Source organism: Lycorma delicatula, chromosome 2 (assembly GCF_047948215.1).
Source record: "Lycorma delicatula isolate Av1 chromosome 2, ASM4794821v1, whole genome shotgun sequence".
Lineage (NCBI taxonomy): Eukaryota > Metazoa > Arthropoda > Insecta > Hemiptera > Fulgoridae > Lycorma > Lycorma delicatula.
In genome coordinates, this window is record NC_134456.1 from 171363352 (window position 1) to 171380560 (window position 17209).

Here is a 17209-nt window from a genome sequence, read left to right on the forward strand (position 1 = left end):
CATCATAAAATTGAATATTTTTGTTCATACTTCATTTCTAAAATTTCATTAATGTAAAACTAATTTTTTCCTTCATCCTGGTTCATTATTATATTATTAAGCGAGGCATTTCATTTATGCAAACTTTAATTAAAAACTGCCAGAAGTGTTTGTATAATTTCTAATGAAAAGCATATTATAATTATTAAGTATTAAATAAAGGAATACTTATCTTATAATCATAAAAGAAAGAAATACCTTTACATTAATGATATAACAGCAATTTGTTAAAAAAAAAAATTAACTTTTAAAAATAAAATGTAAATATTTAAATAAAAAATTACGACGCTTGAAAAAAATTTTAATTAATTTTAATGCATTGTTTTCTTTTTTAATTGCCTCATCAATTGTCGCCTAATTTTGTCTTTTTCTTTTCATTTTTTTCTCATTTTGTTAAATTTTAATTAAAACGTATTTTTATTTTCTCAGAAATCTTGGCTTTTTTATTGGATAGAATATGTGGTTAAGAAAAAAGCATAACTTGACAAATCGTATACTATTTAAACCGTATTATGATTTTATTTTAATACCGATGTTGTAAAATTAATGGTATAGTAAGTTACATCGTATTTATAATCCGACTATAGAGTTCAAGGTGTTAATAGAATACTGAAGGCAGCTTTTATTTTTCGATTATGACAAGCTTAGATTGTATGAGCTATTTTATTGAATTTTCATTTACCTTATAATAACAGTTAATTTTATTTCTTAAATTAATTCCGGAAGAAATAGTAATTTTTGAATATATTCTTGTAATAGTAGCTGATTATTGCCTAATTATTTATTTAAAGTTAATATTTATTTTTATAGTTATTTGTTTATCTTATCTTTCTATTCTATATTTGTTTCTTTTTACTAATTATTTTGATGATACTCACAACCGAAATGATCCACTAGATTTTTTCTAATCTTTTAAATGTATTTGAGAGTCATCTTCAAATTTTATTTCAAAAACGGAGATTATATTTCAAAAAGTGGACTTACTGACCTTTTCCTTTTTCTTTAATTTAATTATAAAATTGAAATTTCTATACCAATTCTTAAACTTTAAATAATTTTTAAGGTTTAATTTTATGATCTTATTACACAGAGATGGTACCTATCATTTTTTGTAATTTTTCTCTACTTGTTAACTTATGACTTTGGACATTGATCTGATAATAATGATAACTGGTGTATTTCATCATTAGATGGAACAATAAGATTGTTTTAGTCTAGCTTTCACCAAAATATATTTTCCACCATATTCTAGCCAATTCATCTCACTGCAAAAAATATTATACAAATCTATAGTTATAAATATAATATAATTAAAAAAATATAAAAAATTATAATGAATTTTAATTAATATAATTTAGAATTGAAAAAAAATATACATATATATATATATATTACTTACTATATTTTTTTTTTTACTTTACTATATATAGTACTATTTTTATATATATACTATTTTTTTACTATACTTTTTACTTACTATATATATATATATATATATATATATATATATATACTAGCATACCCGGCAATGCTTCACTATTGCTAGATTTGAGTATATGTATAGATTAAATAAACAAAATATAAATTTTGATAAAAAATTAACAAAATGAACATTACGGAACTTCACAAAATTTAATCATTCCCTTTTACCCTTTCAACCCCTTTCCTCTTTACCTTTCCCTCTTCACATTTCCCCCATTTTCCTTTCCCCATCCTCTTTTTTCATTTTCCCCATTTAATTTTATCATATTCCCTTTCCACAATTTCACCTTTCTCTTTTCCCCATTTCTCCTTTCCCCCTTACCTGCCCAATTCTTCTTTAACTTATTTCCCTTTCCCCTTTCTTTGTTACCTTTTCCCCATTTTCCCCTTTTTTATTTTTCTATTTTCCTCTTCTCCATTTTTACCTTCTTCCCTTTTATCTTTTCGATTTTTCCCTTTCCCGATTTTTCCCTTCTCCCTTTTGCCCCGAGCGCAAATCGGTCCAGTAGTTTTTCAGTCTATAGCGGATACACACATATCGGAAACACTGAAATGGAATCGTGAAATATTTAGTGTATAGTGTCGTCCTGATTTTACATTGGACAGATAGCACTGTTTTTCAAAAAAAAGTATGTCTTTTACCTGTCATAAGTGTGACATCGTAGGTATATAGATAGTAAGTATATAAAAACACGCGCGTATTCGAATGCGATGTTGACTCAAAATTAGTAACGTTGAATCAAATATGATTTTTATTAAATCCGTAACTATATTTTATATGTAATGTATAACATATTATAAGTATTGTTGTCATAACTTTTGACAATGAGTCAAAATTTCAAAGCAATTGTTGAAGAACTTTCGGAGATTTAAGGTTTTAAACAAACGAACATTTAAATTTTTATTTTTATGTTTATATATATATATATATATATATATATATATATATATATATATATATATATGGAGAGATAAGCGATTTCGCTTTTTTCTCAATGAACTACAGTATATCTTGTTTTTACATTCTATCAAATATTTTAGAATTATAAAATTTAATATAATCACAACTTTAATAACATTTATTTCCCACTCATGTTTAGATATACCAAAATCTTAATAAAAATTGGTTCTAAACTATGCTCGTTTTCAATTGTGCTAATATTTACACGTTGGTGATAACACTTAATATCTGTCTCATATAACCTATTCATGAATACATATCATTATTATTAGGAACGTGCTATTATTGGGAGTAAAATTAGATCTTTCTGAAAAAATGGAATTTTTATGAAACTGAATAGTTGTGCAAAATATTAGCTTAGTTAACGCAAATACGCTTACCTGTTTATGTATAATTTCTGCTAAAAAAAATATATTTAGATTTATTTATTTCAGTGTAGTCTTTTTTTTTCCTTATACATTACATTTATATATACGTTAAGCAAATATCTAGGCTTATTTTTATTGATATTTTAATGGCACAAGATATTTTAGTAGTATGAACAGATATTGCATAACATAAATCCTGTGTAAAAAAAGTATTAGCAAACTCTGAACGAACATAAAGAAGTGTAACTATATTTGTATGCGATTGTTTGTGTGTATAAATGCGCAGGCGAATGTGGTAAGTAATCATTACGCTGAAAAAATATTATTTTTCTTCTTCAATAATTTATCATAAATTTCTTTAAAAAAAAGAGTAATTTTTTCATAAAAATTTATACCAAGAACCAGTACGATTTTTTTTTAGAAATTCAAATACGAATTTTTTTTAAATAGGAGCCGTCCATAATGTGAAAAAGCTGTAGTATTCGGTTCAAACCAGTTTAATGTTCTTGAAGATTTAAAGTATAATGTATATTTCAAATAAATATATACTTCGTGAAAAATAAACCAAAAATTATGCTAAAAATATACGTTTTAATGGAAAAATATGTATAAATATAACTTCTCAATATTTTTCTGTAAAAGTTACAAATTTATTATATAATTGGGTACTACACAAATATCTGTTCGTAAGCTCTTTTAGTTTTTATTTATGTTTTTTTTTTTTTAATTTATGTATATGTTTCTGTTACCAAAGCAATCTCGTAAATTTTTATAAATTTTTGTTTAATATAGTACTATAGTATTTTATAGTACTATAGTATTTTCTTAATTATTTATGTTTTTTGAATACGTCGATTGTAAATAAAGATAAATTTATGATACTTTCTTGAATGCGTAACCTGGTAATTTACGTTTTAATTAAAAAGTCGCTTAGCTATAGAATTAGCTGATTCTATGAGGCTAGATGAAACAAGTTTTCACAGCGTCTAAAAAAACGGCTTTTTTAACTTCTCCTCATACCAGAATCTTGAAAACAATTTTAACAATCAGATTAGATTTTACTGTACAATCGATTTAGGAACCATTCTCACTATTTATCAAATCTTTTAACAAAAAATTATAACACTGCCCATCAATTTGAGATGAAACAAATAATGTAATCAATTATTAAGTATTAACTGGTTCCGCAAATAGTATTTATTTAAAACCTAACTCATCAGTCCAACCTATAGTTGAAAACAGTAATTCATCTGATTTATAAAGAATGTTTTCTTTCAGTTTTAAAACAGTAATTCCATATTTCATTATTTTTATAGCCGGACAACCAACGTTAGTCATTCTTCACAAACATAGTTTTTCTTTATCTTTGCCCCAGATAAAAAAAATGATGAAATTAAACTTCCCTATTACAGAACATCACTAATATTCTTTCGTCACTCATAAAGCTACTTTCGGTATTGTTCTATAATAAATATTGTCATAAAATTGTGGTTACATGTTAATAATAAATGTTTTAATTGTGTTTGATTATTTTTTTGAATCAAGTAATGGAGTATTTTTGTGTTTGTTGTACTCTAAACGGTACCTACATTTTCCAATTGAATCTGAATTTAAAACAGTAAAATTCCGTTTTGAATTCTTTGTTTTGAAAAACGCCGCGTCTCTTTATTCATGCAGAATATGCTGATATGATTTTTGTGTTCAGCTTTTGCGATGGAAGTACTCCAGCTGTGGTGGGAGCATACTGATGTAGGTTTGCTAGACGAGTATTCTAGGATAGAATTTCTCAACCTGTGTGTCGCGATGATATGAAAGGGAGGTCGTGAAATTAGCATTCAACTTTACAGTTAAACAATAACGAAATCATTTCATGGGAAAAAAGTATTTAGCATAAACATTTTACCGATATTTATGAGTACTCATATAATGTAAATATATTAATGAGATATTTTGTTTTTCATTTAAAAGTTTCCCCATACGTGTATCTATGTTAGAAACACACAAACGCATATTGTTTTCAAGTGGTAAAAGACGATTCCAACACTTTCGCCAAGATAAACGAAAAAACTCTTTTCACAGAGGTAAGACGTGACGAAAGGGATTACTACTTTCAGTTCTGCTGTGACTAAATTTCTATATTGACTTCGACGGGGAAGTCAAAACGTATCTAAATATTCATATGAGAATTGTAGTTGTAATGTTTTATCGGCAGCCATTTTGATGAGCTGGTCGTAAATTTCAACTGGTAACTTAGCAGGTAAAACAATGTTTTTACTACATGGATTCAGTACCCATCTCTTTGAAAAATCATTTTTATCTTCCGAGAAATATTATCTTCCGCCAACTGAATTTTTAGCTCACGCAAATGCATCTTCATGCTGTCCAACTGTGGTTACTTTTTTCATACAAATTTTTCTCAATATAATCGAAAGTGAGTGGAAACACATCAATTTTTTTGCTTTGAAGGCGATTAATGCAGACATCAAGCTTCTTAATGGAAGCATGAACTTTGTCAATAATAAAACGTTTTTATCATATCCTCGTAAATTCACATTAAAGTAGTTTAAATGAAAATATATAATACATGAGCTAAGTAAGCCAACAACAACATATACTCATTAGTCTGTAAAAACAAACGCCATTTTACAAACAACGCGTTGAGAATGGCGTTTGTTTATCCTGGAAAAATATTATTGATTCATCTCGTAATTCCAATAACCGAGTTATAAGATGATCTTTTAATTTTTTTCAGAAATCCTTTCTCCTTTTCTGTTTCCACCTTTGTACCATCACAACTTACTGAAATACATTTTGTTCAATCTATGTTGCAGTTTTTAATAGCTTCATAAAAACACATCAAAAAAACATTGACCAGTTGCATGACCTTGTATTGATTTGCAAAAAAGCATGTTTTCTTTGATCTATCTGTCTCTATCGCATTCATATCTCACAAATCGTAAAATCTGAGAAATGTTTGCTACATATGTTGATTCATCAAACTGATTACTAAAAAATTCACTTTATCTCACTTGTGAATTATCTGATCGCGAAGATTGGAAGCCACGTCATCGATTCGCCTTGATACTGTGTCATTAGAAAGCGAAATTTTTTTCGATTTTTTGCTTCTAGCTGCTGCGATTTTTGCTTCATTAGTGCAGCAGCAGCTAGTTGCAGCAGGCTATATGAAGTTTTTGATTGTATAGGGTTTGGATATCTTAGCTAACCTTAATGGTACGAAATAAGTTACTTCAAGTGTACTTTTATTAGTTTTCTTTGATTTACAAATAGTAGCTTGTAGATTTTTCAAAGCACGTAATTTTCTTTCAAAAGATTCCAAGGGTTTTCTATTATAATCCGGGTAGTTACCAAGTGTCGAATTAATTTTTATAGCTTTATGATTTCATCGGAAAGGAGTTGCAAGCAAACAACGCACTGTGGCTTTCCGTCCGATGAGGTAAAACAACAATTTAAATAACTCTCTTGGTTTTTTCACAAATTTATCCATTTTCCATAAAACTTTAATTGAAAAAAAAAACAGTTACACCAAGCTTGATTACACTCTCATAAACCGATAGTTCAATTATTATTTTTAATGAAACTACGCTTTAAAAAACATAAATAAAGGCACCGACTCATGCTTCGAATTCGATACTAAACTGACGTTCTACAGTCTCTTATCCAACTTTTATACTATTGAGGTCACGACGTGTTCAAACGTATCATATGCATGTTCAGAAACTACATTCTCATAGGGAATATTATGCAAACAGACCAAATTACGAGGAGGTTGATATGTGCGTATCAAGCTTGAACTCGTACACATTACGTTTATCCCCTCGGTATCAACGAAATTAAATATTTTTAACTAGGTTTGATTAGGTTGGGGTTGAGGGTCACGAAATATCCATTATATATATTTTTTTTTACTGTTTGGGGTCATGGAGCTAAAACAGTTGAGAATCAATGCCGTACGTGGTTAAATTCATGTTTTTTATAATGGTATTACATTATTACATAATGGTATTATGTTCGTACTAATTATGTAACTATTCTTTCCTATACAAAACCTTTTTATTAGAATAGTATCATCTTCTCAGGTATAAAGGAAAATGACTAGCCATTTTCAATCATAAACCTTAATTATTTATAACTGACATAAAAAGTTATTATTCATTTATGAATTACAATATGTATGAATACATCCATACAGAATTATACATCTCAAACGCTTACAACTATACAAGAAACAGCTTTTTAAGGTCAATTTATTAAGCTTCTCTAATATAATAATAAAAAAATAAATTTCATTTTTCAATAAACATAAATACTCTTGATTAACACAATCTGAGGATTTGGAGAATATCGATACGGATAAGAATTATATATAACCTTTCCCTGATCTTCAAAACTGTACCAAATAACAAAATAAGGAGGGATCGTCACCCTCGGCAGGAAGTAGTGGCTTTTGAGATTCCACTCTTCACCACGGGAGAGCTATCCGTTGTCAGCCAGAAGTTGAGAGCGGGGTAGAGCCCCGGCCCTAACGGGATTCCAGTAGAGGCGGTAAGGACCCTAGTTGAGGTTGATCCGGTAACTGTATTTTTAGCGGTCAGTCACGTTGCCAGAAGTGGGATAATTCCTATTAACTGGAATACTGCCAGGTTGATCCTCTTGAAGATACCTGGCAGAGACGACAAGGACCTCATTGGATATAGACCGCTGTGTCTATTGAATTTCGTAGGAAATTTCTTCAAGACACTCCTTTTGGGACGACTTAAGCAACAAGTCGAGGCAACGGATCGACGGACGGGCTCTTGGACCGACAATATGGTTTCAGGGAGGGGATATCTACTTCGGATGCACTGAAGAGGGTCATATCTATAATCAACTCTGCATTCAGGAGTTCTAGACGCACAAAGATGATTTCGTTGTTGGTCATCCTTAACGTCAAGAACGCCTTTAACTCTGTCAAGTGGGCATCAATACGGCAGGAACTTGGGAAGAGAAGGATTTCCCTCTGCTTAGTGAGATTGGTCCACAGTCATCTTTCGCAACGTAAAATCATTGTTTCGACGGTAGATGGGAATTTAGACTTTTTCATGGAACGATGGGTGTCTTAGGGTTCCCTGAAGGGTTCTTTATTATGAAATCTCGGTAATGACGGTATCCTTGAGCTCGTTTGACCAGAACGGGTGGAGGCGGTATGATTCACTGACGACATTGCACTCGTCGCAGTAGACAAGGATTCCCAGCGACTGGTAACTAAGGTGAACCGGGCCGTTAGCATGGAGAAGGGCTGGCGGAGGCTAAAGGGCTGACACTCGCTGCCAAGAAAACGGAGGTGTTGGTTCAGGCGGAGGCTCCCGTACCTACGAGTCATGGTAGGCGATACGATGGTGAAACCAGTAAGATGCGCGAAAAATCTGGGTGTCTGGGTGGATCATGAGAGGAAATTCACCAGGCACATGGATTAACTGGTTAGGAAAACAGAAAAGGTGACCGGTGGGCTGACCAGGTTGATGGCCAATGTCGGAGGTCCTCTCTCTCTTTTTTCCTGTTTAGCCTCCGGTAACTACCGTTTAGATAATTCTTCAGAGAATGAATGAGGATGATATGAATGAGTGTAAATGAAGTGTAGTCTTGTACATTCTCAGTTCGACCATTCCTGAGATGTGTGGTTAATTGAAACCCAACCACCAAAGAACACCGGTATCCACGATCTAGTATTCAAATCCGTGTAAAAATAACTGGCTTTACTAGGACTTGAACGCTGTAACTCTCGACTTTCCAAATCAGAATGTCGGAGGTCCTGCCGCGTCAAAGCGTAACCTCCTTGTCACTACGCTGTCTTCTGCAGTCCTGCATATAGTGCCGATCTAGCTTTACGATTTGGAAGATGTAGGACGTCATCGAACAGGGTTCTAAGAAGGATGGCCGTTAGAGTTATATCCGCCTATCGGACTGTTATCTCCGATGTTGCCTTCGTCATAGCGGGTGTGCCGCCTGTGGTTGAGAGTTGCTGAACGTGTGGTACGGGCGTCTCGAAACAGGATGCTCGGAAAAAGATTCTGGTAAGGTGGCAGGTGAAGTGAGGTGTTTTTAGTGGATCCCCACACTCTGCGGGAAACCCCACACAACCAGTAGCGCGAGCTGCTGGGCGTCTGATTCCCGATTTTTTCCTCTCCTACCGAAAAAAAAAAATATATACATATCATACATAAATGCAAAAGTTTATTTTTGTTTGCAGCAGCATCACGCGAAAACACAACCAGTTGTTTCATATTTTCAGCTTTTATTCGTATTATTCCAGGGAAGGTTTTTAAGTCATAGATCGAGACCTTAGCCAGTTCAAAAGTGTTGTTGTGAATCAACGAATCTCATTAAAGAAAGAAGTTAATCCTTTTATTACTTTATTATATTTCTGTCACCAAAGCAACAAAAATATAATGACGTAAAAGGCTTCTTTTTTTTTAATGAATATCAGTAATATTTAATATTTTCACAACCATAAAATAACAAACACGGGTGTAACGAACGCTAAACTGTCGGGCGAGCAAATCGAGCCCTGACTGTGTAGTATACGAGTATATATATATACAAATTAAAAAAAAAAAAAATTACAAAAAGAATAATAAAACGTATAAATTACAAAATAATCCTTAGTTAATTTTTACTGGCTGGATAATTTTATACTCTCAGTGATTAATTAATATAAAATAAAAACTAAAAGTATTCAAATGTTTTTCAATTAACAAAACTATTAAAGTAATATTTTTTTTTTACTCTTCATTAAAATTTTAAAAACCCATCAATGTTTTAGATACCTAAAAACGAATTGAAATGTACTATCAACTTGATGGAGTACCGACACAATTCACAAATAAACAAAGACATTCTTAAATGAACTATTTACTGGTAAATGAATTGGACGTAGAGGACTGGTAAACTAGCTATCTAGATCACTGGACCATAATCCCTTAGATTATTGTTGATAGGAGTGGATGAAATAGTTGCACAAGAAAAAGCTGACATATAAGATAAGGGATAAACTGATCGCTCGCATACTCAAAGCTGTTGTCCTCATCACAGAACGCAAAAATATAATTAGGTTGGCAGTAGAAAATGTAAAGAAACGAGTTGAAAGTGTATCAATATTAGTGGTAGAGTTTTTGAACATTTATTATAAATTAATACTGCTTAAACCACAAGTATTTATTTTTATTTTTTTGAAGTAAATTAAAATTATTTTTGTTAATAATAAAATCTGATGTTTTTTGCTTTCCATAGACTTTATTATATTTTTCTAACTATTAAGTATTCTAAAAGAAATTAATAATAAAATTTACGTATTTATTTGTCATTCAACATAATTATTGTACTTCAAACCAAAAAAAAAACTTTTTCTTTTGTCACCGAATTAATTTTCAAGTTTGGTTTACAAACATTTGAAAAAAAAGTTTATAATTTGTACCAAGTGAACGCTGAATTATATTTCTTCCGTGAAAATCAAAGCAGGTAGACAATAGAAGAAATCTATTATTTTCATTGGCAGATTGTGTCATTTACATTAAATATGAAATAAACAGTACATAAGACTTCGTCCAATGCAGATGTATGGATCCCATTTGTTTTTTCAGCTAAACCTTCTGAGATAGCTGAACCACAATAATTTCCCTCAATATACGTGTAAACGGTAGACGAGTATCCTTTTGATGTTACCAACAAGACTCACAAAGATCTACAAATCTTTTTTAACGACATATTTCGCTTATGAACATATTTAAAGAAAGGTTTTCTGATTGTAACAACCGTTTTTATAATCGAATTAGACATGCCCAATTATCTTTTTGAAAATTCCCATGCCGATTTCAAAAATGGAGTACGTTTTGTAATTAACATCTATTATTCTAAGCTAAACCTTTTAAGTGTATAATATGGTTTCTCTTGGGAAGTACACTATTGAGTTTTGTTCTCCGTACCGTGTTTCATATAATTTTATCACTTTATCCCTTTATTGGTTGCTTGTTTCATAGCTGTAAATAACGATATAAATGTACAAAGAGTATATAATCAAGAAAGATAAGAATTAAACTTTATAAACTTAAGTTATAAATAAATTCCATTTCAGATCTGTATGCATTACTAATTTACTTACCACATTTTAATGTAACAACAGTCTACAGTCACGTTTAGATAACAAGGTGTGACAAGTGGTCAGTTATGGCCGAGCATGTACTATAATTTGTCAATTTCATTTTGTCAAATCTAATTTCCTAACTTAGCCACACCTTCCTACGAGACCTACAAGACTTTGATCAATGCCAAGTGAAATTTAGATCCTGTGAGTTTATAAATACATGTTCGTTGTTCATTATATACATTTAATTATTGTTGTAAATTTGTCTATATATATATATATATATATATATATATATATATATATATGTGATATAACCAGCTAATTAGTGTTTATTGAAGACAAATGCTAAAATAGCTACATCTTATCTGACCAATAATTTTTAAGTTATAACAATGGCTTGAAGGGTTAAGAAAAATTCAGATTTGGTTATTGATTGGGTAATGAAGATTTTTTTTATTTATTTCCTAAAAATTAAAAAAAAAAAAAATTAAAAACTAGATTCAAATATTTTTCCCTATGAGCTATGCGGTACAAAATTATTTACCCACCGAATTTCTAAATTCTATGTTTACAAGTTCGATTATTTAGTATTCTAAAAACCTACAGACAGCCACAGATACTGCTGCTTTATAGCTTCAATGTGTCACTTATCAAAGATTTATTGGTAAAAGGAAATAAATATAAACGGTATTACTGTTATTAAAATTGTATCCTTTGAGAAAAGAAATTTACAAAAATGTTAATATTTAGGCTGCAAGTTATACTTCAGTATCTCTCATGTAAGATTAGAAAATTCAGTTGATGAGCGTGTGGTTTGAATTGCTGGATCGGTAAATAATTCTGGCTATATAAAATGTTCTGTTGTGCCTAAACTATCCCACTCCTCTGTATGTTAGCTTTGTCAACAATACTTACTTGCTTTATCAGGGAGCACAGCTAATAGTAGGCCTCCAGGTATGCCCTACGGCGTATATTTATTTGTTTAAGCTTTCTAAACTTTGATGAGTAATATTTAACATTAATATAATTACATACGAAAGATCTGTATGCTATATTTTTAATTATTTGTTTCTATTTAAATTTTTTTAGCCAACATCCAGTGGGAAAAGATTTGTATTAGACTTTAAAATAGTATTAATTACAAAATTTTGTTTCCTATAAATTGTTATATTACTCAATTTTACTTATTTCTTTTTACAGATCCACCAGAGATAGAAGTGGAAAGAAGTTGGGTACATTCTGGTGAAGGCTATGAGGCGCAACTAGTATGCATTGTACATGCCGAGCCACAGGCAGAGGTAAAGTTTTTTTAAATTATTTTAAATGAATTTTATTAGCCATATTTTTCTTGGGTTCTGCTGCATTAATTTTTTAATTATTTGAATTGATTTTTATAATATTTCTGACAGTTACTAAAGTAATTCTCTATCACCTGTCATAGTTATTTATTGCATACGTATACGCATGTAATATATGTATAACATACATATATAACGTATATTATATGTATAACATATATATGTTTTTCAAGTATTTCTAAATATTTTTCTTAAATGAAGTAAACAATTATTGATGTACTCATTCAGCATTCACGTAGGCGTTATTACATAATTCGCACTGAGTTACAACGTTTATGAAATTAATTATTATTTTTTCTCTTACAATCTTGCATTTATGCATAATGAAAGATAAGTTTAAAACATTCCAAGTAAGCCGTGGATTAATAAAAAAAATAATAGAATTACACAAATTCATTCACTCGCACACTCGGTTCGAAAACTTGAACTACGTGAAAAGTAAAAGTTTGTAATCAGTTGCAAAGAGTTTGAAAACCACTTCCATCCTTAAAATGATTGATAAAAAGAAAGTAATGAAGAAATTTCAAGTCGATATGTTGAATGAATCAAAGGGCAAAAAGGTTTGTAGAATTACAGATAATTTTTTTTTAAATAGGAGGGACTTTCATAATTTTTGTAAGGTTTTTTTGGCAAATTTGAAAACAAGCTTCAAAAATCTTTACTAAACTTTATTAAAATCTGAACCTAGACAGTTATTTAGATTGTTGAATAATCATCTTCAGTAGATACTACGAAGAAATAAAAATATATGTACAAAAGTATATAAAATAAAACTTAATGTAGAAATAAATCAAAAGTTATCATTTACTTTCAAAAGATATAAAACAACCATTAGAGACACTAAAAAAAAATCAGCGTTTTATCATAATAAGAAATAAACAATAAAAATAAAAATTAAATACATACAAATAACTATTGTTATGTAGGCAATTAGAAGCGTAAATTGACATTAAAAATATCTAAACCTTTTGAACTTCCAACGTCCGACAAAACTTAACGCACACCTCAATTCGCGCCTATTTTATATGGTAGATGAATAAAACTTTTCTCAGGAAAGATAAAGAAGCATGAATATTAAATCAGTAAAAATTATATCCCTTCTATGAACTAAATTTTGAAGGTGGAGATAAAATTTAATGTTCTTATGACAGACAAAACTTCCAAAAACCTATTTTAAATAAATTAAAATATAGAAATATTTTATCTATTTTTGTAATAATACTATTATTTTATAAGTTTATCCAATCGATAAACCATAACAAATGAGGCTTTCATAAAGAACCACATGCTTGCAATAGTTTTTCCCGTAATATACAAGAGTACTCTTTAATTTTTGTAACAGATTATACCGATTTTGAACTAATGGTACCTTAAAATGTTAAGAAATACAGATATTATTCAAGGGTTTATACTTCTAATAAAAACTTATTTTTGGAAGTTAATCTATTTTAAATGTTTAAATTTCAAAAAAAGAATGGTTTATAACATACGTTTTTAGTTATGAAAAGTAGTATATCTGAATGACATTTATTTGCTTGAGCTTCATTAAGATGGGCCATATTTTAATCGTTCATTCTTATTTTTATTATCTCTGATTGTGGAATACACTTTTCGAAAATTAAAATATGGCACAATATATAGTAAATATCTAAACCATAAAATAAAGGTAAATACAAATTAATTTTTTATATATAAACGTCAATTCAATAATCTTTTCTAAATTTTTTTTACCTTAAGAAGTGTGTAAAATATATTATTCAAAGAAAAAGAATTTTAAAAACAATATAATCTAATAGCAATATATATTTTTAAATAAAAATTTATCCACATAAAACTTGAGAAATATTAAAATTTTACACCTCTATAATTAAAAATTAAAGCAAAGAGTCATTAAGGATTTATTTTTTGGATTTACCGGGAATGGCGGATTTTAAAAAGTTGTAAATTATTTTAAATAGATCTCATTTGATGTTCCAAAAGGTTCAAAATTCTACTTAAGAATTTATTTTTCTTCCGAAGATGAAATACTATCCATCTGGTAAAATTATTAGTAATATGTATCGTAACAGATAAAAGAAATATATGGAAATCGTGAAAAAGTAGGTTTGCCAGCTCATTAAATACATTACAAATACTACATATCCCGGTGAGGATCCCTTCGGGGTTCCAATAGCGTGGCAATGTAAGAGCGGAGTTCCGGTCAGGAGATCCTTTCGCGAGTCCCCTCATCAGACAGAAACATGGTACGAGAAGACCGAGGCTGCCTGGGTGGGGACCTTGTTAACGGCATAGCCGGGATCAGGGTTACTGCCCAGGTGGTTTAAGGCAATGGCACCCCCGGAGCTGTGTTTATGCTTAAGTCCGGGTTCGGCTAAGGGAGACGGAACAACTACACAGGAAAAAATTACAAACATATATATGTATACATTAGGTTTGATTTGTGATCATACGGTAATATCAAGATAAGTAAGGTTTATCACGATTAACAATTCATCTTTTCGAACATTTCAAATAATTAACCACAACTGGTTTCTATTAACAAAATCATTTAATGTGTATGGATAATCTTCTATCATTTCTGATGGTTATTTTCTTTCCTGTTTTAAGGCTCCACTAAGCACCGAATATTAGAAGCATGTTAGAAATAAATGTCAACATTATAACTTCAATAAGATGTAAACTAGTGAATACAACTAACAATAAATAATGAATTTAGATTTCATATTTCCTAATTCCTATTTGCAACTAAGCTAAAATATCGGTAATGATTTTCAATTTGCAACACAACTAAACGAAATGTACTACAATATCTGTTATTAAACAGTGAAATAAATACCTAATACCGTAAAATTCAGAATTTCTTTCTTTCCAGTTGAAAGAAGACAAATTTGTTCGAGTAGTTATCAAAATAAATATTTCTCAGTTGAATACCATTTAGTAAATTACAAAATAAAAATCTTTAGCTGTTATTCTAAGATAAGGAATTCATATTTCACAATATATTGTTAAATTAAAATATTAGTATTATTTAGAATATGTTTATATCAATACTAATATGTTTTAGAAGAAAATGATTTAGGTGAAAAAATATTTGCTGTTTAATTATCGAGAACACGCTGATATCCACCTACTACAATTTTGATGCTGAGGCCTTTTGTAATGAATCTCGAAACCTAAATCCAATTTTTCCTCTTTTATTTAATTTATATTAGTAATTAGCTCGTTTCATGTAAATCACACACACACAAATATATGTATATATAATTATTTGGAAGACTTACTTCTGGGTGAATTTCTTAAAGAAAATTGTATTTAGGATACAATTTCATTTTCATTTTTTCATACTTAGTTTCCTAATGCTTTTATCTCATTTTAGTAATACAGGGAATAAATAATAAATGATAAAGGAAAAATATTTTTTTAAATTTAATATTATAAAAAATGTATTATCATATTAAATGTTTACTGGTAGAAATAAGAGAAATAAGAGCCACCTCTACGTTTTGGTGAATTAAAAATGCTAAATTTGCGTTTCATATTAAGTATGGGTATTATTGTCCATAGAAACCCAAAACTCAGATTTTTTGGAAAATGTTTGAATCACTAAGAAAATATTTTTTTTTAATGAGAAATTAAATTTACTATTTTTCCTTTTATCGTATTTTAAATCTAACGTTTATTTAATTGTTTTTATTGAATTATTTTAACAGTAAGAAAAATTATTAAAGTACTACAAAATAAATAATTATTCTGCACGAATTAAATTTATCTTTACTAAATATATATTATTTTAGAGAATATGTAAATTTCCAGGATAATCTCTTGCACTAGAAAACATTTTAAAAACTATTACAATGGTCTTTATTAAATTAAGTACTTTAGATTCTACGGGCAAGAATATTATGATTGTATTTATATACAGAATTATCATAAAGATTTACGAAGAGAATCCATTTCTATTATCATTTAGAGGTTGCTTTAATACAAATTGCTTGAGTACACAGCAATTTGTACACTCCGGGCTCAATTTCTGAGGCTTTGTACTCATCTCAGTTTTCCGGAGTTCTACCCACCGACCGACAAACATACTGAGAGAGGGTCATTTCCGAAACCCAGCCACAACTTCAGCAACAATATCTACACTGTACACCTCATCCAGTAAACTTTGATAATTCTATTCCTGTTATATTAACTAATATTATACCAAGCAATTTACACTTTATTATTAGGTTAATTAAAATATGATAAGGTAATTTTTATAATATTTTGTAATAATTCTCTTGATTACAAAACTTTTGCATATTATTTTACTGGTTTTTGATTTTGTAATTAAGACAATAATATTTTTTTACGGATAAAATTTATCAACAAAATATACCGTACGAACCAAGGTCAATACCAGCTTGGCAGTGTCAATATTTTTCCTTTTCTTTGTTGTTGAATGAATTAAAACTGTAATTTTCAGAAGTGATTTTTATGCTTTACAATAAAGTAAATTTTTATGAAAATTATATTTTTATTGGTATCTTCCATCAACATTGAAAAAAGGCAGCCACTACATCTTGCCTAATTCTTATTTAACTGTTAATAACTTATTAACTTCTCGTTTTAGGTAAATTTAATTAATATACTACTAATATAAACATACATATTTTACTAAATAACAACATATTCTGAAACACTCTGTTTTGTATTAGATTATTTAGAAATTTGAATGATGGGAAGGTACAAAAGTAGATTATCATCTGTACATTATTCAAATTTATTATTAATAATACAGTAGACTGCACAAATTGAGTAATTCGTATAATTAAACTACACTTAACAACAAAACTATAATATTTTAAAATAGTTTATTTAC

The 17209-nt window shown here is 29.3% G+C and overlaps 1 protein-coding gene across 1 annotated transcript in view; it reads left to right on the forward strand.

The window, feature by feature from the left end:
- Window positions 1-17209, forward strand: part of LOC142320319 (limbic system-associated membrane protein-like) — a 341433-nt gene that overhangs the window by 196710 nt on the left and 127514 nt on the right. The window contains exon 5 of the mRNA XM_075358026.1: window positions 12191-12288. Within this exon, the coding sequence (XP_075214141.1) occupies window positions 12191-12288 (98 nt within the window). The remainder of the gene's footprint in view (window positions 1-12190; window positions 12289-17209) is intronic.